This window comes from Paroedura picta, chromosome 16, assembly GCF_049243985.1.
Source record: "Paroedura picta isolate Pp20150507F chromosome 16, Ppicta_v3.0, whole genome shotgun sequence".
Taxonomy (NCBI): domain Eukaryota; kingdom Metazoa; phylum Chordata; class Lepidosauria; order Squamata; family Gekkonidae; genus Paroedura; species Paroedura picta.
Genome location: NC_135384.1, coordinates 26,871,434 through 26,891,809, shown reverse-complemented (window position 1 = coordinate 26,891,809; position 20,376 = coordinate 26,871,434). Strand labels below are relative to the sequence as shown.

General features: G+C 49.2%; 1 protein-coding gene across 1 annotated transcript; it reads left to right on the top strand.

Moving 5' to 3' along the window:
* The first annotated feature begins 328 nt into the window (after positions 1-328).
* CDC6 (cell division cycle 6) lies at positions 329-19,328 on the top strand. Its single transcript, XM_077314963.1, has 12 exons — positions 329-425; positions 2,575-2,782; positions 3,862-4,119; positions 5,641-5,840; positions 6,510-6,685; positions 7,457-7,563; positions 7,737-7,876; positions 8,730-8,830; positions 13,887-13,951; positions 15,012-15,229; positions 16,606-16,746; positions 18,614-19,328. The coding sequence occupies exons 2-12, from the start codon at positions 2,587-2,589 to the stop codon at positions 18,698-18,700; spliced, it is 1,689 nt and encodes a 562-aa protein (XP_077171078.1). The 5' UTR covers positions 329-425; positions 2,575-2,586; the 3' UTR covers positions 18,701-19,328.
* The last annotated feature ends 1,048 nt before the right edge of the window (positions 19,329-20,376 follow it).

The window sequence follows — 20,376 nt, the reverse complement described above, 5'->3', positions numbered from 1 at the left end:
TTTTTGCTTCTTGAACGCTTCCGGAAAAGAAAACGAAACTCTTCCACCTGGGCGGGGTCAAGCCGTACTAAAGACCCCATTGGCTGAAGATCAATCCCGTGACCCTGGCGAAGGACGGGGAGGCACGCCACGCTGATTGGCTCGAAGGAAGAGAGGCGCGGGCGGGAAGCAATGGGCGGGGCCTGAGAGTTTAGCGCGCGGGCGCCTGGTTTGGTTAAGGAGACTGTGGCGAGTTGTGGGCGGGGCCAAAGAAGGCCGAGGCAGGCATTGGGTGGAAGACAAAGCGGAAAGCCAATGGGCGCGCCGGAGAGAGCGGAGTCAGGGATTGGCTCGTCGGAGCGCACGGGAGCCAATGGGCAGAGCGGAGGTGCTCGCGCGGTCGGCGTTGGAGTGCCGCAGTTCAGACAGCGCGGGAACCGGCGCAGGTAGGAGGGTTGGGCGTGCTCTGCGGCGCTTCTGCCGGGGGGGGGGGGGGGACGTCTATGTTTGAGGGTCCCCGGGAGCCCCGGGTTCGAATCCCACTTCGCACTGAGGAAGCTCGCTGGGTGTCCGCCCCACTCCCAGACTGGCCTACCTCACATGGTTGTTATGCAGGTAGAACAGGAGAGGAAGACCAAGGAGGAGGATAGTAATGGTAGTCACTTTTAATATCACCCGCTCTTCCTGGTTGGCCCTGGGCGGATAACCAGGAAAAGAATAGTTGGTTTATATCCTGCTTTTCACTGGCTGAGGCAGTCTGAAAGTGGCTTACAGTTGCCTTCCTTTCCTCTCCCCACAACAGACACCCTGGGAGTTGGGTGGGGCTGAGAGAGCTCTGACAGAACTGTTGTGTGGCAAGCCCAAGGTTGCCCAGCTGGCTGCATGTAGAGGAGGGACAGGGAATCCAACCCGGGTGGCCATATTGGAAGCCTCAGTTCTTAGCCACAACATCATGTTGGCGTACAAGTGTTCGATTGTATGGATAACAGTCTTTAAAGGCTTTTAATTAACATGCAGTACGATCATATCACCTGGTAAATGTTTAGCAAATTACATATATAGGAAGTCAACTAACTCCCACCCGTTCAAGAAACTTCCAGGGCTGTCAAGAAGTCCCAGGGTTTCACCAAACCCTCAGTGAGAAAGCCTGCTGTAGGAGCTCAGGGCAGTGGATGAATTGGTTCATTCTGCAACGCCTGTAACTCAATCCTGTATTTGTCAATTTGGCCTTCTCAAGTCAAAGGAGCAAAATGGTGGCCAAGCCATTTGTAGACAGGCAGACTTTATTATTGGTTTGCTTGCTGCCCGTTGTGTAAGCTTCCCTTGCTGTTCACGCAGACATTCACAGGCACATTGAGAGGCTGTGACTCTTATATTGCATAAATATGGCAATGCTTGGCACATGCAGAAAGGAGCCAGTGTAAAGGCGTTGTGAGCTAAAAAGTTTGTGCTTGGCTGGATTGCTAATTCATCTACGGGTGGGCAGGGCTTAGTTGGAAGTAAATTGCTAGATGGAAGTAGAAAAAGTCTGTTGGGATCCCTTGCCCCTGATTCAACAGTGAAGCCAAAAGCATTGTGTGCTGAGTGAGGAGGGGAAAAAATGTTCTACATGAACACAGATTCTCACTCCCAGTTTAAAGACTCAACAAAACTGGTGGTAGGGTATGAGGGTCTGTGAGGCACTGCTCATTTCTTCAGATTGTGATTCTCTTACAAAGGGAGAGTAGAAAGAGATACTGCTGAATAATGAAGCTCAAGGCAACTGAGCTGAATCGAGGCCTAGGTTTCTTGTCTCATCACCAATGCTGATTTCTCCATGCCTATTGCCCCTCTGCATACCACACCTAATCCAGTCACGCCTGCTATTGTCATTTGGCATCTGAAATCACTGTTCTCCATGATACAAGGACAAATGGACTCAGGCTGCAGCAGTATCTGAAGAGGCAAGTAGTGACTCATTCAGTCTCCTGCCCTGGCACAAATTTTGTTCGTCTTTATTATTTATTATTATTATTTTGGTATTATATTTCTAGCTTCCCCAGTGGCTCTCGCCAGATTGCACCATATCAAAATATACAAACAATGGAAAGTGTGAGCTTCCTGCATTGTTCAGGGGGTTGGACTAGATGACCCTGGAGGTGCCCTCCAGCTGTATGATTCAAATTTAAAAGTTGCTAAACATAAACATTTAAAATTCAAATTCAAAAAGCTAATTTCCCAGTGCCACATCCTATCACGAAAAGGAAAGAGAGAGAGGGGCACAATATCTAAAATATAATCCCTTGGGTGAAAGTAATTTAGGTAGATATAAGGGCCCGCCGGACTCTTTCTCCTTTCTACTGCAACAGACGGCTACTCATCTTGGTCTCACTCTGTTACTGACGTACAAACAAGGTATGAGTGGAAGGCAGGGCAGTAGTAGTAGTAGTAGGTCAGGGGTAGTCAACCTGTGGTCCTTCCAGGTGTTCATGGACTACAATTCCCAATTGTAGTCCATGAACATCTGGAGGACCCCAGGTTGACTACCCCTGCTATAGATGAATTGTGATCCTGGTCCCCTTAATCTCTCCACTAATTTTCTGACTGCTTGTTTAGGAACTGGATTCTATGATGCGGAGTACCAGGTCTCAGTCCCAATGCCAAAGCCAGGACACCATCAACTTTCCGAAGCGGAAATCCATCAGAACACCGCATAAACCACAAGAGAATCAGAGAACTCCAAAACGGGACCCACCACGGCCAGCTGCTTCACCATGTTCCTCCCAGAAAACAGTCTTGCCCCTCAGCCCTCGCAAGCGCTTAGGTGAGGTGTTGTCCTCTTCCTCCTCAAGTGGCACAGCACAGTGTTACGCGACTATAACAGAGCTTTGTTAAGCAATGGTGGCGAGGGAGGATTTTCTCCAGGTTCTGGGAGCAGAGAAATAACTTTCATGATAGAATCATGGAGTTGGAAGGGGTCGGACAGGCCGTCTACTCTGACCCCCTGCTCAATACACGATCAACCTAGAGAAGCTTTTCGCTGTCTTTTTTTCTGTTGAGAAACCCCTGAAATAGCTTTAAGAACCGCCTGAAGTAGTATCAGGAGGCCGCATCTTCCTGCCACTCCCCCGGAAGTCACATGTCACCAGAAGTGACATCACCCAGGCGCACTTCCTGGATGTGACATCACCGGGCCATTCCTATAATTAAGTTAAAGTGAGAGTACTTGCTTCACTGTTTCTCAAGTTGGTAATTTAAAAGAACTGTTCCCCTTGTGAATGTATGATGCAAGGTAAAGAAGGAAAGAACATTCAGTGAATGCTGATCGTACTCTTTCAAAACGATCAAATGATTGTCAGTGATGAAGGCTGGTTTTTAAAAACTGAAAAACAACCCTACAGAAATCAATCTTCTCAGACTGCGGCCGTCTTTACGATGTAGTATCTTTTTAAGTATTGTTCTGCTCTTACTGCAGTGTGTTCTAACTTTGGAATTACATTCTCAGTATTGTTGACCATATTGTGTCGGATACTCCTTTGCATCTTTAAGTTTTGGACATTCTAAGTCCTGTTTAAACAGAGGCTGGATGGCCATCTGACGGAGAGGCTTAAGAGGGTGGCAGGTTACAGTGGAAGAGTGATAGAGATGTGAGTCCTGCATAGTGCAGGGGGTTGGATTAGGGTGACCCAGGAGGTCCAGTCCAACTCTATGATTCACACTGTCATGCTGTTTTGCTTGATTCTGCGTATTCCGCCCAGAACCCCAGTGAGACAGTGGGTTGCAAAGGAATGCATTTTGTGTAGACTGTAAAGCAGCCAGCCTTTTGAGGGTTCCTGGATTCTTGACTTTCGTTAACCCGCGTTTCCTCTCATTGCAGTCTTCTAAACGCTTTGCTTTCCACAGGAGATGACAACCTCTGCAATGTGACCCAGGTCGTGTCGTGCTCTCCCACTAAGCAGAGTAAGAAAGAGAACAGCTTGTCGCCTGCTTCTCCCAAGGGACGACGTTTGCTCTTCAGCGAACAATCAGCCACCAAGACCCCAACAAAGAGTGGAGATTTGGCCCCCTCTCCCCGCCGTAGGTGCCAGGAGACCCCCAAGACTCCTCTGCGAGGGCGCCCTAAAAAGGAGCTGGTGGGCACTCGTCTCTTTAAGCAAGAAGGTAGGCTAAAAAGGTTGCCCCTGTCTAATGGCCGGATTCTGTTCCTTCCAAGTGGCCTTTGATTTTAAGCTGCTTCCTGGCTTGGCTAATCGCTTCCAAACAAGATGCTTCAGTTGTCACTTTTGGATCTTTCAGAGAATGTGTTCAGTTCCCATTCCAAGAATCTGACTTGAAGACAAAGTAGAGTGAATGAATGAATGAATGAATGAATGAATGAATGAATGAATGAATGAATGAATGAATGAATGAATGAATGAATGAATGAAATTGTGCCATTTCATCTTGGACCAAATAGCAGTCAAAATATTATGACCATTGTACCTAATTTTCCCTTTCTTACACATATCTAATGGCTTCGTGGTTCACCCATTAAACAGCTGGTGGTAATATTCAAAGCACCAGGTAGCACTATTAACATGGTAGAAAAAAGCACCAAAGGGATTCTCACTTGGCTTTATTGGGCCAGGGTCTGTCTAGCCGAGCGATCTGTTTTCAGCAGCAGCTTGACAGAAGCATAAAATATTTTGATAGAAGTTGCATAAAAATGGGTACTGAATTTGACATTTTAAAATGATGGAACGTTCTCTCTCAGTCATAAAGTGCTTGGCAAGCCTTTCTTCCAAGAGTTGATCGAGGCAATTAAGTGGAGTTCAAAGATGTCAATGGAATGTTATTTCAGATATTTCTGTCAGTTTACTGTATTGTTGTGTAGTCTTGATTTAAATTTAAAAGGGAGGGGGAGCCACATATCGGTGGGTTGGGCATGATTGTTGGACTCTTTTGGGATTGGTTTTAGCATTTGTCCAGATGTTTTTAACTGATCGGATGATTTGTAAAATTATTTATTAGTTTAGATTTTTAGGCTGCCCCTCTCTGGCACAAGTCTTGGGGCAGCTAACATCAGCTAAGACCATAGACAAGTTTAAAATTATTAAAAACAGTTGGCATAAGATTTCCTAGTTAGAAAACACTTCGTGGTTATCTCCCAAAAGGCCTGGGGTCGAAATAGTTCAAAGATAAGATTGTATTCCCAGGACTCAGATGGGGGGGTGGGGCGGGAGAGGTAAAGGGGGCCCATTTTGATATCATCAAGTTGAAAAGAGCTGTTTTGCAGGCCCTTTGAAACTTTGATAGCTCCAAAAGGGGCCAGATCTCTGCTGTTGGCTCATTCCACCTGGCTGGAGCCAGGGCCAAAAAGGCCCCAGCTCTGGTTGAGTCCAAGTGAATTCTCTGGGGCCGGGGACCATGAACGTGTTGGAGTTTGCTGATTTTATTATATTTAGATTGTGTTTGCCTTGGCCACTCTGAGAGGCAGCACATAAACTTAAACTGGATTGTGAAAAGAGGAGGCAAAGAGCAAATGTTAATATTCCTTTTCTGCCGTCACTTCAAGTTTTGTCAATTAACTCTGGTGGAAGTCAATCCTGCAGGTTGTGTGCTGATATTTAATTGCCTTCTTCTTTGCGTCCGTGAAACTTTCCGGCTTAAATCTCACGTTACTTGCTGTGTTCGTTTCCGAAGGCACCTGTTACCAGCAAGCCAAGAGCCTCCTGCACACGGCTGTCCCTGACCAGCTGTCCGCAAGGGAGAAGGAGATGGGCTTCCTGCATCAGTTCCTCAAGGAGTGTGTCTGTGGAGAGAAGCCCGGCAGCCTCTATATCTCTGGAGCCCCCGGCACAGGGAAGACTGCCTGCCTCAACAGGGCCCTGCAGGACTTGAAGGTAACACCGAGGTCGGGACTTGAGTGCAGGCCTGTTCTGTTTTTATCTGCATAGTTTAGTTTGGGAGATTTGGAGAAATTACGCCTCTGCCAGCACTTGGCTCATGGGAATTGTAGTCCATTGACATCTGGGTTTTCTAAGTGAGTTAGGAGAGGTGGGAGGTTCCCAGAAATGTAACAGAAGGTGGTTGCCTCTAGGCAGAGTGGACAGAGGGGCTGGCAGGGGGCTGGCTTCCCCTGTGCCTGGAGCAGGCTGGTAGGCTTAGGAGACTGTATCAGAAGTAATCAACTCACTGGCCGCTTGATGGTAATTAGATTTTGCACTCAGGAAGACTTCTCCTTGCTGGTGAAATCACATGGGTCGATTTAGGTGGGGACTTGGGTTTGCAGCGGGAAGCTTATGCCCAGAATAAAACTTTGTTGATCTTAAAGGAGTCCCCAGCATTTAATTTTGCTTCGCTGCTCCAAAGCACGGCCTTGTGAGCTCCTAAAATATCTGTCAAGGCAAATTTAAGCCAAGATGAAGTTAGAGCAGACAGCACACATTTGGAAGGGGGACCCTAGGAACAAACCCTTCTGCTTAGAGCTGGCCCAACCCTGTCAGTTCACCGACTTTGCCCTTCCCTGCAGAAGTCTCACTCTGCATCTCTCCCTTTTGTCTCGGCCACAGAAGGAGCTTGCTGGGAGCAAGATCGTCGTCCTGAACTGCATGGCCTTGCGGAGCTCCCAGGCGGTTTTCCCTGCCGTCGCCGAACACCTGGGCCAGGCAGGAGCAGACAAAGCAGCCCGGAACGACATCATCAGGAAGCTGGAGAAGCGGCTGACGGCCAAGAGCAGCCCCATGGTGTGAGTAGAAGCCCCTGGCGGGGAAGAGCTTTGAGCAAGCCAGATTTCAGCAAAGGGTGGCTGAGAGCAGACCAAGGGGGTGGTGATCGTGTTGATGGTGGGGCTTTGGGGAGGGCCCTGCTGCCGGGCCCTGTGGCTCCTGTCTCTCTTTGCTTGCAAGTTGAGAGAAGCTGCAAGACAGCAAGGCAGGGCATATGGCCTGCGGGACTCCATCTTTGGTGCCTCGTTGCCCTGAGACTTTTGGGAGAACGGTTGCAGGGGAGCCATTCGACAAGAACTGCCGTCTCTCTCATGCTTGTTAGCAGCTCTTATCTTGAAAGGCCTGGATTGTATCTTTCCCCCCGCTGGTCACCGCGGGCAGGATGGCCCAGCTCATCCAAATGTTTGGGATACATTATTAATGCTTATTGGGCTGGTAACCAGCATTTAGGGCAGGGCTGGCCAAAGTGGCTCTCCAGATAGCCGTAGGCTACAATTTCCAAAGAGGCCACCTGTGCAAAGGTTTGCCGGTTCCTTTTGGGATGAACCGCTGCAACTCTTTTCCAGTTGCTTTTCCAGTCACGTCAAACTACCTGGCAAGGCGACGTAGAATTTCAGTTCTGTGCTGAGCCACTATTTGTATTTCTTGGGTGTTTTGGGTGCTTAGATGGTGGCTGGAAAGACGTCACAGCTCGCTTCCTCTTTCTCCCCAGCCCGATGTAAAAAATCGTCACAGGTTCCCTGCAGCCTTAGCAGGGCTGATGTGCATGTGTTCTGATCTCCCCTTTGCAGTTTGATTGTGCTGGATGAGATGGATCAGCTGGACAGCAGGGGGCAAGATGTGCTCTACACGGTGTTCGAGTGGCCTTCCCTCCCCAATTCCCGGCTCGTTCTCATCGGTATGTATCGGAGGCGTCGAAAGTAGGGAAATGGCCAGAGATTCAGGCTGCAAAGGACAGATTTCTCAAAGGGTGTGCTCTCCGGCCTTATTGGGAGTATCTTGTCAGTTTTGCAGCGAGCTTTCTGAAAGAGGATGGTTGGATGCCAAAGTGTGCCTCTCCTCTCTCACCAGGGATCGCCAACGCTCTGGATCTCACCGATCGGATCCTGCCCCGCTTGCAGGCCCGCCCCAAGTGCTGCCCCCAGCTGCTCAACTTCCCCCCCTACAGCAAAGATCAGCTTGCCTCCATCCTCGAGGAACGCTTGAAGCCGGTACGTTCTGGGCTGGAAAATAACACTGGGAAAGAGGACTCAAAGAAAGAACATCGCTGAAATGTTAATCTGCCCACCCAATCAGATCTCAGCTGGGCCGGAACCCCCTTGGCCCCCACCTGCTTGGTGGGTGTGGGGACAACCCTGGACCCCCCCATTACCCCAAAATAAATCTGTAATTGTTAATCTGACCTTTCCAGGATGCTGAAAGGTCCTGGATGGCAGGGGTAGTCAACCTGTGGTCCTCCATATGTCCATGGACTACAATTCCCATGAGCCCCTGCCAGCGTTTGCTGGCAGGGGCTCATGGGAATTGTAGTCCATGGACATCTGGAGGACCACAGGTTTGACTACCCCTGCTGTATGGAACAGGAAGCATCATTACGTGCAGAGAATTCTGTACCACTGGCATTGTCTTGTCACCTTTCAGCTTGGTTGCTCGCTAAACACCTTTGACTGCAGTCACTGCCTGGTTCTTTCTCTCCTGAGCAGCAGATGGGGTTGTGAGATTCTAGCAGGGTCATCCTTTGGAGAGAGCGGGTGCAAGGAGCTCTATGCCACTTGATGACTTTATGCTCATAAAACAGTAATAGGAGGAAACAACCGCTGATGAATATGCCACATTGATGAAAACAGTACAGATCTGGAGTCCGTTTTGGTTGTTTGATTACCATTGAAAGAAGAGATAAGATAAACGGTGTTTTTATTTTTATTCATTTTTAAATGGTTCTACTGTTAATTATAGCCTAGGGGGAAGGTTCTTTCGTCTGCTGGTAGCTTCTCTTTAGAGCTGGCAAAAAGAGCTCCCCCCCCCTCCCATTTCTCTTGTGACCTCCCTGTTCTTGGCCCTTAGGTGACAGGGGAGCAGGTCCTGGACCGAGCCGCCATCCAGTTCTGTGCTCGGAAAGTCTCGGCCGTCTCCGGGGACGCTCGCAAAGCGCTGGACATCTGCAGGTGACGAATATATCACGCTTTGTAAAATCTGAGCTAATTACAGCATGCGTGGGATGTGATTTAAAGCTTCATTATTGCGTTTGGGCCCCCTGCAGGGGGGGGGGACGTCTTCGTGGGGAGGGAGGGCACTGCTGCTACTGCCTCCTGGCTGTGTTAATGTCTGAAAACATTCACACCCCATTACCTAGGAAGGGTGAGAGGGATTGTTCCCTCCCTGCTGCGATTATAGATTGGTTAATTACATTTGGATTGCAAAAGGCCCCCATTAATGGCTCTCAAGCAGGCTTCTTTATGGGCCTGGGAAGTGTTTTCTTTTCCCTTGCAAGTTAGTTTACAACAGTTGGGTTTTCCGCCTTCCTTGACCTCCCTTGGACGTTTGCAACCCGGCCCACCTTTACCTGCGCTTGCCTTGCAAGCCAAGCAGAAACACTTTTTGGGTTTTCTCTCTTTAAGTACACTCTGGAAATTGAAGTTGCCCCCCTGACAGCAGGAAGAACACTGTGGTCTATCACTTTCCGGTAACGTCAGGCTGGATTTTACTTGCTGCTGTCCAAAAAGACCTGTTGGTGACTGGAGTAAGGCTGCATTTTTGAGTACAGTTACCTGAAAGAGAGCCCCTTAACACTGCAGGGCTTGCTTCCTAATTCCCATCCAGTAGATTATGCTGTAGAATAGTGGAACGCCCAATATCGGTGAATTTGTCTGTGGTGAAAGGGCATCCAGTGAAGCTGATGGGCAGTAAGTTCAGGACAGACAAAAGGAATTGCTACTTTGCATGGAGTGATTAGGAAGTGGAACTGATGGTCACAGGAATTACTGGCTTGAAAAGGGAATTGGATAGATTCACGGAGGAAAGATCTACATTCAGAGGCACGAATCCTCTGAATCCCAGAGCCAGGAGGTAACTATGAAGATAGGTTGAGGGACTTGGGAATGTTCAGCCTGGAGAAAAGGAGGTTGAGAGGGGACATGATAGCCCTCTTTAAATATTTGAAAGGTTGTCACTTGGAGGAGGGCAGGATGCTGTTTCTGCTGGCTGCAGAGGAGAGGACACGCAGTAATGGGTTTAAACTTCAAGTACAACGATATAGGCTAGATATCAGGAAAACAATTTTCACAGTCAGAGTCGTTCAGCAGTGGAATAGGCTGTCTAAGGAGGTGGTGAGCTCCCCCTCACTGGCAGTCTTCAAGCAAAGGTTGGAGACACACTTTTCTTGGATGCTTTAGAATGCTTTGGGCTGATCTTGCGTTGAGCAGGGGGTTGGACTAGATGGCCTGTGTGGCCCCTTCCAACTCTATGATTCTAGGATTCTATGATCCTGCGTTGAGCAGGGGGTTGGACTAGATGGCCTGTATGGCCCCTTCCAACTCTATGATTCTAACATCAGGGGAAGGCCTCGGCCTCTATGGAACTGGTTGGCCATTGCGTGAGGCAGGATGCGGTTCTGTTGGTCTAATCCGACAGGGCTCTTTTTCAATATAAAATATTACGCATGGACAAGCTGACAATAGAATTCCCCTTCTGGAAGAGCCTGTCAAAGTCTGATCTTACGTTTTGTCCGGGGGAAAGTTATAATGCTTATCAAGTTGGATGTTTATAATTAAGTCGCTTAGTCATCTCTGTTTATGGGGTTCTTCTAATAACTTTCTCTTTGCAAGCTGAATTTCGTTGTGTTTTCAGTGCCTTTTATGGACGTGGTCATAGGCTGTAAAAGTCAGGCGCAAAACTGTTTGCATGTATCCGTGGGAGAATTGCTCGAAGGAAAATGCTGGAAAAGCATAGTTAAAAAAACCCCAAAAACCTATAACCTTTGGCCCATAGCGATCCTGGATAATCTTTAAAATAGGAGAAATACAGATCTGAGGCAAAACAAACCCCAAACGTGAAACCTCAGGAGCTGGGTTATCCACCTCATCTGCAGAAAGTTACGTAATTCTGCAAAGAAGGTAAACTGTGAGGTCACCTAAAGCTACATTTCCCCTTTCCGTTCAACCCAGACAGTTCTAATCCTATAAACAGAGAGATCAATACACACATATCTTCTTGCACCACCCAGATCTCGGGGTGTCTGCAAAGCCTTAAGAGCCTGGTTTCCTTTGGACTTTTTCCCCCTGCTAACAAATCTTTGGAAGTCAACATCGTTTTCGCAACGAGTAGCAAGGTAGTTATGGAGTATGTGAACATTTCCAGTTGAAACGCCGCCTGCTTCTGTGTAGCATCATTCCAGAGGCAGCAACGCAACTTCCTTCAATCCCTGTCACAAATTCCTGATTCCAGAGAGGTAATACGCAAAGAGAGTCCCCTGCAGGAAGAGTATCTCGAAGAACCAGAAGCTATTTGAGAAAAAAGCAGTAAATGACTGCGGTTTGAATCTTGACGCTGGTTCTGCCTAGAAGCCCAATAAGGAAGTCTCTTCTTCATAGGCAGGTTCCAGCTTCAAAACTGCACACGGGAAATTGGTTCCTCATCCCTCCCGAACAGCTTCAGGCCTTTCTGTGACTCTTACATGGAGACTTCTGCCTTTCCAGCATGGGTTGAACAGCTTCCTAAGCAGACCTGGGGAAATATTCACTTCCCTAAGCGCAGGGCTCCTAGACATCGGCATGCTTGCTGGCCTTTTAAACCGCTGCGGCAGCAAAGCAAGCGCCTTCAGACAAATTAGGCCCAGTCGGAATCTGCTTGAGGAGCTCAGAAAACACGGAGCAGGAACCCCCGAAGCTGTTGGGCAGAGGAGCACAGCCATTCTCCTCCTCTTGGCCTTTAACTGATTTTTTAAACATTTGCTTTGACTATTTAGCGACTTTGTGCTTTCAACTCGAAAGAAACGCGGGTGGAAATTAAGTAGGTCAGACCTTGAACACGGACAAAAAAAAAAAGAGCAGTTTCATGGAGGGTCACCCTCTACTCAACGCTAGTAACCGGTCTGTGATTTGGGCCATGTCCCAGAAGAGACGGGGGTGGGTGGGTCGAGTGTGAGAGAACATTTTCCCAGTAGAATAGAATCACACCGGTATCTTTAAAACCATCCTACCCCGTTTCAAAGCCAACTTTTGGGGTTCTTTGCTTCCCCAAAGTCCAGCTGTTAACGCAGTTTTTGCTCCAGCCATTTTTAAAAAGGCCGTTTGGCTCAATCGCTTAAATTTTGTCGTGGCCGTTGCACGACTGTCAGCTTAAATGAGAGATTTAGCCTTGCCGCTGACCACCTGCAGGGTGCCCAAATTAGGCAGCGCCTGGCTCGGAGGCTTTGGGTCGGCAGGCTGCCTCGGGCGCTGCTTCCACAACGACAAATAGAGCGTTAGTCTCATTAAGAGACGAGATAGTAATGAGCTTCCGTTAATGGGCCTTGCATGTCACCCCAGGTCTCCTTCCTCTGCAAGTGTCGAACAGGTTTGCACGGTTTCTCCCCCTTGGGTCGTTCCCAGCACTGTTTTAGAGCATCTAGGTCTCCGTGAGAAGAGGAGAAACAAGCGCACTCCATAATAATAAGAATTTCAGAAGAGCCCTGCTGGATCAATCCAGAAGGTCCGTCTAGTCCAGCATCCTGTCTCCCACAGGGGCCAACCGGTTTTTCTAGAGGGCCAGCAACAGAGTATAGAGGGCTTTTGTGGCCATCGCTACCTCCTCTGGCAGCGAATTCCGCATTTTAAGGACTCTGTGTAAACTAGTATGTCCTTTGGTCTGTCCTGAACCTACTGCCCATTGGTTGCCTAGGATGCCCTTGAGTTCTAGTAGTTTAGGAGAAGGAGAAAAGTTGGGAGTGCCTGCTTTAGAGTGTTGAAAAAACTCAACCCAATGCAAAATATTCCATCCATAATGCTGCTTGAAATGCACTTGGCATGATATTCTGAGCGGCTGCTTTAAGGGGCTGCCGTAGCTCCTTTTGAGACACGTCTCTTTGATGCTTGATGATGTTTGATGATGCTATCTGGCACTGCCTTTTCATTGATCTGGCACCAAAAGCCACCAGCAGATAAGGAGTGCCAAGAGGGCAGCTGCAGGTGTGCCAGGTTGGGTCTGTTTACCAGCCCGAGTGGTCCATATTTGGAGCAGAAGTGAAGGGTGGTCCTTGTGTTATGGCAGAAGCTAGAAATGCAGTGCTGATCCGAACAGGGGACTTCTGCGGGTCCACCCTGCAAAGGGGCAAAATCCCCAACTGCCCTGTACAGGTGCCGTCTTCGTTGCCAAACAGGCAAACAATGCCAAACTGAAATATCCAAGCGAGCTTTTCTACACAGGCAGTGGACTGACACTGTCTGAAACAATTCACTAAGTAACTCGGATATGCGATTAGGGACTGTGGTCTGCACTGCTGTGCTTGGCTTACTGAAACTAGATTCCTACTGTGCAATTTTTGTGTCATTCGATGTGTCGCGCGAAGACTTCAGTTCGGCTTCTGTCCTGTTCTTAGGCTTCTGATGGCGTCTGTGGCCCTAACCCTGTTGCAGGCTCTCTCAACCAGTGTTTTGTGAAACCCTGTGGGTTTCCCGAATGGGGGGGAGTTAATTAATTTTATAAATTTTCCAAGCATTTATCGGGCAATATGACCCTATGTGGTTATGTCGAGCCCCCCCAAAATGCCCAACGGAGGGTCTGGGGAGGGGAGGGGCCCTAGGTGGGCGTGTCCACAGATGTTTCCCAACCAAATTCTGCACGATCATACCACTTTTGGTGTTTCTCAAAGCCTGAAGAATGTTTCCGGGGTTTCTCAGTGGTAAAAAAATTGAGAATGCTGATATATGGTCAAAATGGCCAAGTGATGGGCCTGGAGGGGGTGGGAAGGGGAGGGGCCCCGGGTGGGTGGGCGTGTCCACAGCTTTGCTTCCCCACCCTATTCTGCACGATTGCGCTGCTCCTGGGGTTTTTCAAAACCTGACGAATGTTTCAGGGGTTTCTCAACAGTTAAAAAGTCGAGGAAGCCTGCCCTATTGTATCCTTCGTTGAATGAATACGCCATCCTGTCGATTGTATCAGCTCGCTCGGTTTAATTCCCCTTGAGCCCAGGAGAGGAAAGCGGGATTCTAAATATAAATAATTAAATCTTAATTTCACCCATAGGAGGGCCATTGAGATTGTGGAGTCTGATGTGAAGAGCCAAACCATCCTTCGACCACTGTCTGACTGTAAGTAGTCTCTCCCCCCACCCTCATCCCTACCCAGGCCTCTCCTGAAAGTCTCTGCTGTCCGGTTTCATTAAGCTTTCCTCTGACGAGTAGCCCTTCTTTCCAGGGGCTTGCTTGAGCTTCAGCCAGGGAGGAGAAATGTTTATGCAGAGGGCTGGTGCAAAATGTGTTCTCCGGCGTTCCGGAAGCAGAGCTTCTCCTTGCTTGCCCGTCTTCCCTCTCCGCTTCTTGGCTCGAAGCGTGATTCAAGCCGTGTAAACGCAGGTGTGAAGCGGCAACATGCCGGGAGCTGCAGGCAGGCCGCGTCTGTTTTCTGTAGCCAGGCTATGAGCTGTAAACTGGTGCGGCCTAGAGGCCGCGTACACATTCAGCAAACTTCACTGAACGCATTAGCAGAGCTGCAAGGTCGCCTTTCCCCCTCCGCTTGCGGGCTGGAGAATGTAGCTTGGTAGCTCCACGGCAGTAGCAGACAAATCCCGACTCTGAGAATGAGAGGACAAAGATCTGCGTTTTAATAGGCTTGCGTGTAATCGGAAGGCATGTGGTGCGGTTCTCCAGTATCGGTATTGGCTGCCCATTTGTTTCCAGGCAGAATTCAAAGTGTTCTTACCTTGGAAGCCCTAGGTGGCCAGGGTGTCTGAGGGGACCGCCTCCTCCCATATTATGCAGCCTGCCACTTACCCTCTACCTCTGAAGCCCTGCTCCCTGCGCCCCTGCCCACAGAGGCAGTTGGAGACAGGACTTGATCAGTAGTGGCACCGTGCTTCAGAATGCCTGTTCCCTTGAGAATTGCCTGCTACTTATGCTGCTCTCTAATAGGCACCAAGCCCAAACATAGCTGTTCATGGAAAGCCATCGTAAGAACTCTCTAAATAATCTGATTTGGGTTTGATCAGTGCATGCATGGAGTCCTGTGTTGTGTCATCTTTAGACTCCATGTTACAAGAATTTCCTGGTGCTTCTCGATCAGTTGCACAGCAGAGGTTTGGACTGTGCCGTGGTCCTTCCTGTCCAGCTAATCGTAGTCCTCTCCTCTCCCTCCCCCTGACTTCATCCTCAGGCAAATCCTCTTCAAAACCAGCTCTGGATTCGCCTGTGCCCAAACGGGTGGGGCTGCTCCACGTATCCCAGGTGATCTCTGATGTGTACGGAGACCGGATGGCGGCTAGAGATGGCTGCGCAGAGGCCAACTCCTTCCCGTTGCAGCAGAAGATATTGGTGTGCTCTCTCCTGCTGCTGGCTAAGCAACAGAGAGCAAAGGAGGTGACCCTAGGGAAGGTAGGTCTCTAGCTCCAGAACGCAAAGATTAGTATGTCTTATTGTTTGTTCAGACACTTATAGCACTCTTGCCCAAGGAGTCCCACGGTGGATTACAAAATACAGGAAACGACACCATCTGGCCACATTAAGACATCCAACAGATCAAGATGTGTCACTGTGTTCACCTTTAGGAGAAGAGCAAGAGTCCGCTCATACCTTAAATCAGGCTTTCTCAACCAGGGTTTCGTGAGACCTGGGGGTTACTTGATGGCCCTGGAAGGGTTTCCTGAGTGGGTGGGAGTTAGTTAATTTTTGGTATATTTTTAAAATTTGTTAAACTTCATCTGGTGATATGGCCATGTTGACCCCCCCCCCCCAATGTCCAAGGATGGGCTCGGAGAGGGTGGGAAGGGCCCTCCAGGTGGGCGTGTCCACAGCTCTGCTTCCCAACCATATTCTGCACCTTTGTGCCACTTCTGGGGTTTCTGGAAGCCTGGAGAATGTTTCAGGGGTTTCCCAGTGGTAAATGGTCCTGTTGACCAGTGGCCAATGATGGGCCTGGAGGGGGGGGGGTGTCCACAGCCAATGCTTCCCAACCGTATTCTGCATGATTGCGCTGCTCCTGAGGTTTTCTTGAAGCCTGAAGAAGGTTTCAGGGATTCCTCAAAGGTAAAAAGTGCAGAGAAAGGCTGCCTTAAAGACTTAACACAACCTGTGGCAGGATATGAGTTTACGTGAGCCAATGCTTCGCATGCTGCTTCAGATTCTCAGTGGCCTGAAGAAGGGAGCAGTGACTCATAGCAGAATACAGGAAGAGCTGTTCCATTCCAGTGTCCTCCACAAAGTAGCGCATGACGCTAAATCTCCTGCTTTGCAAATAGAGCGAGCCACAACTAAAACAGCCTGTGGGGCGAGGCTGTCCAACGGAGTTAGATAAGAGGCCCCCAATGTGGTGCTTGTCAGCTTTTCCTGAAGTCTGCCAAATATTTGTAGAAAATGGGTGGGCCCCAGGTGTGACTTTTCCCCAGTAAGGCTTCTGGTTGGCCACTGGAGAGTCTGTTGGCTGTGAAGATTTTTTGTTTAAGTTCCTTGCATAGAAACGGATAGCACAAGGTTCTTCACCCTGTGAGAGGTTAGCTGCTGGAGCTGTTTTGGGGCTTCCCAAAGTCAAAGGAAGGGGCCAGCAGTGTAGCATAGCCATCTCGCTTGGCTTTTCAGTAGTCTCTTTGGAATGAGTCTCTTGAGCCATATATTGAGTTGCAGGATCTAGCTAGCTTCATGGCACTCAGACTAAACCAGGGAGAGCAAGCTCCCTTACATATTTGCAAGAGACGCATACAAGAATGCATGTCCAGGAGCCTGATAGCTCTCGTTTTCATGAATGGCTCTTCCAGCTACACGAAGCGTACAGCAAGGTTTGCCGGAAGCAGCAAGTGGGAGCTCTCGGACAATCAGAATGCCTCTCCCTGTCATCGCTCCTGGAGGCCAGGGGCATTCTGGGTCTGAAGAAGGCTAAAGACGTTCGGATGACCAAGGTAGGTGTACTCTTTGTTATCCATGGGGCTACGGAGAGGGCAGGGGCAGCCAAGATCCCTGAAACGCTGGGAAAGGGATCCTGATCTAAAACATCTGGTTTCCATGCATAAGGATCCTACTTCAGTATCGGGCATCTCCAGCAGATCTTCTGCACCCTAGAAGCACCATTGGTGGTCAGAGTAGGTGGTGCTAAGCTAGAAGGACCAGTCTACCGATTCAGTATCTCCGTATGATTGGTTGGGTATCATTCCTGGCCGTAGACCAGGACTGTATGCTCCTTTGGGGGGGCTGTATTGATTTCAGCAGCTTTGTAGCATGGATGGATCTGTGTCGATGGTTAGATCCCTCTATTCTCCCCAGCGGGGGGACCCAGAACAAATTTACATTCCCGTCTCTTCATAAGCCCTGATGGATCAGACCAGCAAGGGTACCTTTAGCCCAGCTACCTGTCTTTCACACAGTGGCCGGCCATTTCTTCTGGATGGCCAACCACAGGGCATAGAGGCCGAGGCCTTCCCCTGATGTTGCTTCTTGGTTCTGGGATTCAGAGGATGAGTGCCTCTGAATGTGGAGGTTCTCCTCAGCAGTCACCATGGCCAATAGCCACTCATGGACATCCTTCAGGAATCCTTCATCTTAGCCCCCTTCTAAAGCTGCTTGTTCCTGTGACCATCCCTACATTCTCCGGCAGCGAAATCCACATTTTAATCGCTCTTTGTGTTACGTATTATTTCCTTTTGTCCATCCTCAGCCTACTGGCCATCAGCTTTATTGGATGCATTCAGATTCTAGCATCGGGGGAAAGTTCTCCATCCCATGCATTATTTCAGAAACCTCTCTTGTGCCCCCCCCCCCCCATCGTCTCTTCTCTAAACGGAAAAGTTCCTGACTCTTCAGCCTTTCCTCCTAGGGAAGAGGTTCCAACCCCCTCATCATCTGTGTTGCCCTCCTCCAATTTATCCTCACAACAATACTGGTAGGTAGGCTAGGCACATTCAGACCAAAATCTCTTATAGCAGGGGTAGTCAAACTGTGGACCTCCAGATGTCCATGGACTACAATTCCAGCGAATGCTGGCAGGGGCTCATGGGAATTGTAGTCCATGGACATCTGGAGGGCCACAGTTTGACTACCCTTGTCTTATAGCCTAAGTTCTCTGCTATGGTGTCGATTGCTGCTCTGTTTGTAGGGAAACGTTTGGGGGTGATGGCGCAGGAGCTCCAGAAGAGCTGTCAGGAGAACTTACCCACCTTGGCTTTCCTCCCCCCTGGTGTGCGTGGCTGCAGGGCAAACTAGAGTGCCCAAGGGTCAGTCTGTCCTGGGTCCACCATTGTCCACCCTGGAACGTCGCTTGCGCGGGCTACTCTTCCCTTCGCCTTTCCCGTTGACCAGAAAATGGACAGCAGGAGTTTTAGGAAATGTTTTCGCCGTAGTTGTGTAGTTTCTTTTGTTACCGGGTAATTGACAAGAGCCTGTCTCTTGGTTCTGGGGTTTCTTGATGGCTCAGGGAGGGTTTCCCGGATGTGTGGAAGTTGCTTGATTTTAATAGACTTTTAAAAATGTGTTAAACATTTATCGGGAGACATGGCCAGTGATAGGCCTGGAGGGGGTGTGGAGGTGGCCCAGGTGGACATGTCCCCAGCCATGCTTCTCAATCATATCCTGCACAATTGTGTCATTTTGGGGGGTTTCTTGAAGCCTGAAGAATGTTTCAGGAGTTTCTCAACAGTGAAAACATTGGTCTAGCGATAGCAGTCTCCCTTGTGAACAAGATTCCCACCCTTCCCCTTGTAGGGTTGTGCCTTTCGGCAGTGCTGGATTGTCAGCAGTTCAATTGAGTAACGCAACTTTTCTTCTTCTTTCCAGGTTTTCCTGAAAATAGAAGAAAAGGATGTAGAGCACGCCCTCAAAGACGGCGTGTTGGTTGGAAGCATCTTGGCTGGGGGGCTTTAAAGGGTCACGTCCGGCGCTCTCTTTGTGCAGAGGGTCTCCGGCACGGCATGGCTTATTCCCAGGCTATTCCCCTTAGAATCAACCTCGGCTGAATCGCATCCGTTAGCAGATGCCTCTCAACACTGAGGAATCTTTTAACAATCTCGGTGCGTCTTGTTGTAAAGATGCCCTGTTTTTATTTTCAAAATGTTTTTGACTGTTGAGTGACTCCCTCCCTTGGGGACACGAGTCTCTTAACGCTCAGGATGCAAACTTCTAAATGTCAGCAGAACGTCTCCCCTTGCTTTCCTGGTCTCCTGAATGTCAGAGGAATTCCTCCCCCCTCCCTCCCGTTCCGACATCCTTTTCTTCGCCGAGCCACCCCTCCCATCTGCGTTGGAATTGTGTGCGCCGTTTCTGGCTGTATGCGTTGCACGTGTGTCTCTGAAGCATCAGAGAAGAAAGAGGACACCGGGTGTCAGCAAAGGAAGGGCCGTCTGTGCAGAAACAAAAACCCTGAACGTCGCAGGAAGAACTCAGAAGTCAGCCTCGTCTCTCCCGGGTTCTTTGAAGTTGGATTGTTTCGGTGAAGCAGATGTCAGTCTTGCTAAAGCTTAGCGTCTTGGGAGCTGGAACGGGGCGTAGTGGGCGGAAGGGGTGGGTGGGTGGGGAGAGAGACGCACACACAGACCTGCAGGCTCTGCGCATCTTTAACATTTGTGAATTGTGGGTGCAGCTGTGACACAGAGACTAGGTTAGGCCTGGGGGGGGGGGGGGGGCCAAGCGCCGGCTCGCTTCTGAGTTGGTTCTCGCAAAGCGTCCGCCGGCTTCGTCTGACATATTTAGCATGAATTTAACAAGGACGTGCGGGGTGGATTTCTGAGTCAGAACCTGCGTTCTGTTCGTGTCTTTGCAAATGCTTTTTTTTTTTTTTTCCTAGCGGAATGACCCAGTTTGCACATGAATTGTTATGCGTGTTCTTCCTTTGAGGTGTTCCTTCCAAATCAATGAAGGACAACATTCTGGACTCTCTATTTCCCCCTCCACCATCAGTCAAATGTACATACAGATGTTTTAGCCACTGGGATATTAATTTCCCCTCTCTTTTTTGAGTGCATAGATTAAAATAGTCCCCTAACTTATTGGTCCGCGTGTGTCATTGAGTTTGGCGGCTCATATCTTCATCTTTGGTTGGCAGGCGAGTTAAGGCTTAGAGGGGGGAAGCCCTGGTTCGGAGGCACGAGGCATTTAACCCTTGGCAACTTGCAGTTGAAGGATCCGAGGCAGGTGTTAGCGAAATGTCTGTCTCGGCCTGAGGCCCTGAACACCGGCTGCTATTGAGTCAGAACTGAATGAGAGGGACTTTGTATAGGGTCTCTTTGTATAAAACAGACAAGCTTTCCTGGAGGACAGGGCAGGGGTCCCAGTTCCCTTATCCCTGAGTTCTGGATTCTGCCAATGTTTTCCCCAGTAGCTTTTTTGTGAACAAAGACACAATTTCTCTTTTAAGCAGCCGTTTCTTGCATTTGCTCCCTCCGGTACTTCCATCATGCCCCTGTAACCGCAGATATTCAGAACGGGCGGTTTTGTTTGGCAAATCAGGTATGCTTCTAGTCCTCATGACTGGCTTACATACTTTTGTAAACGCGGTGGGGAAAATAGCTGGAAAATTCAGCAAACAGCAGGAAGCTGAAATC

What these genes read in the sequence shown, in the direction of transcription:
- CDC6 (XM_077314963.1), top strand. Translation starts at nt 2,587, where the DNA reads ATGATGCGGAGTACCAGGTCTCAGTCCCAATGCCAAAGCCAGGACACC. An exon ending in GCCAAGAGCAGCCCCATGGT is followed by an intron (nt 6,686 to 7,456) that starts GTGAGTAGAAGC and finishes TCCCCTTTGCAG; the next exon opens with TTTGATTGTGCTGGATGAGA. An exon ending in CCTTCGACCACTGTCTGACT is followed by an intron (nt 13,952 to 15,011) that starts GTAAGTAGTCTC and finishes CTTCATCCTCAG; the next exon opens with GCAAATCCTCTTCAAAACCA.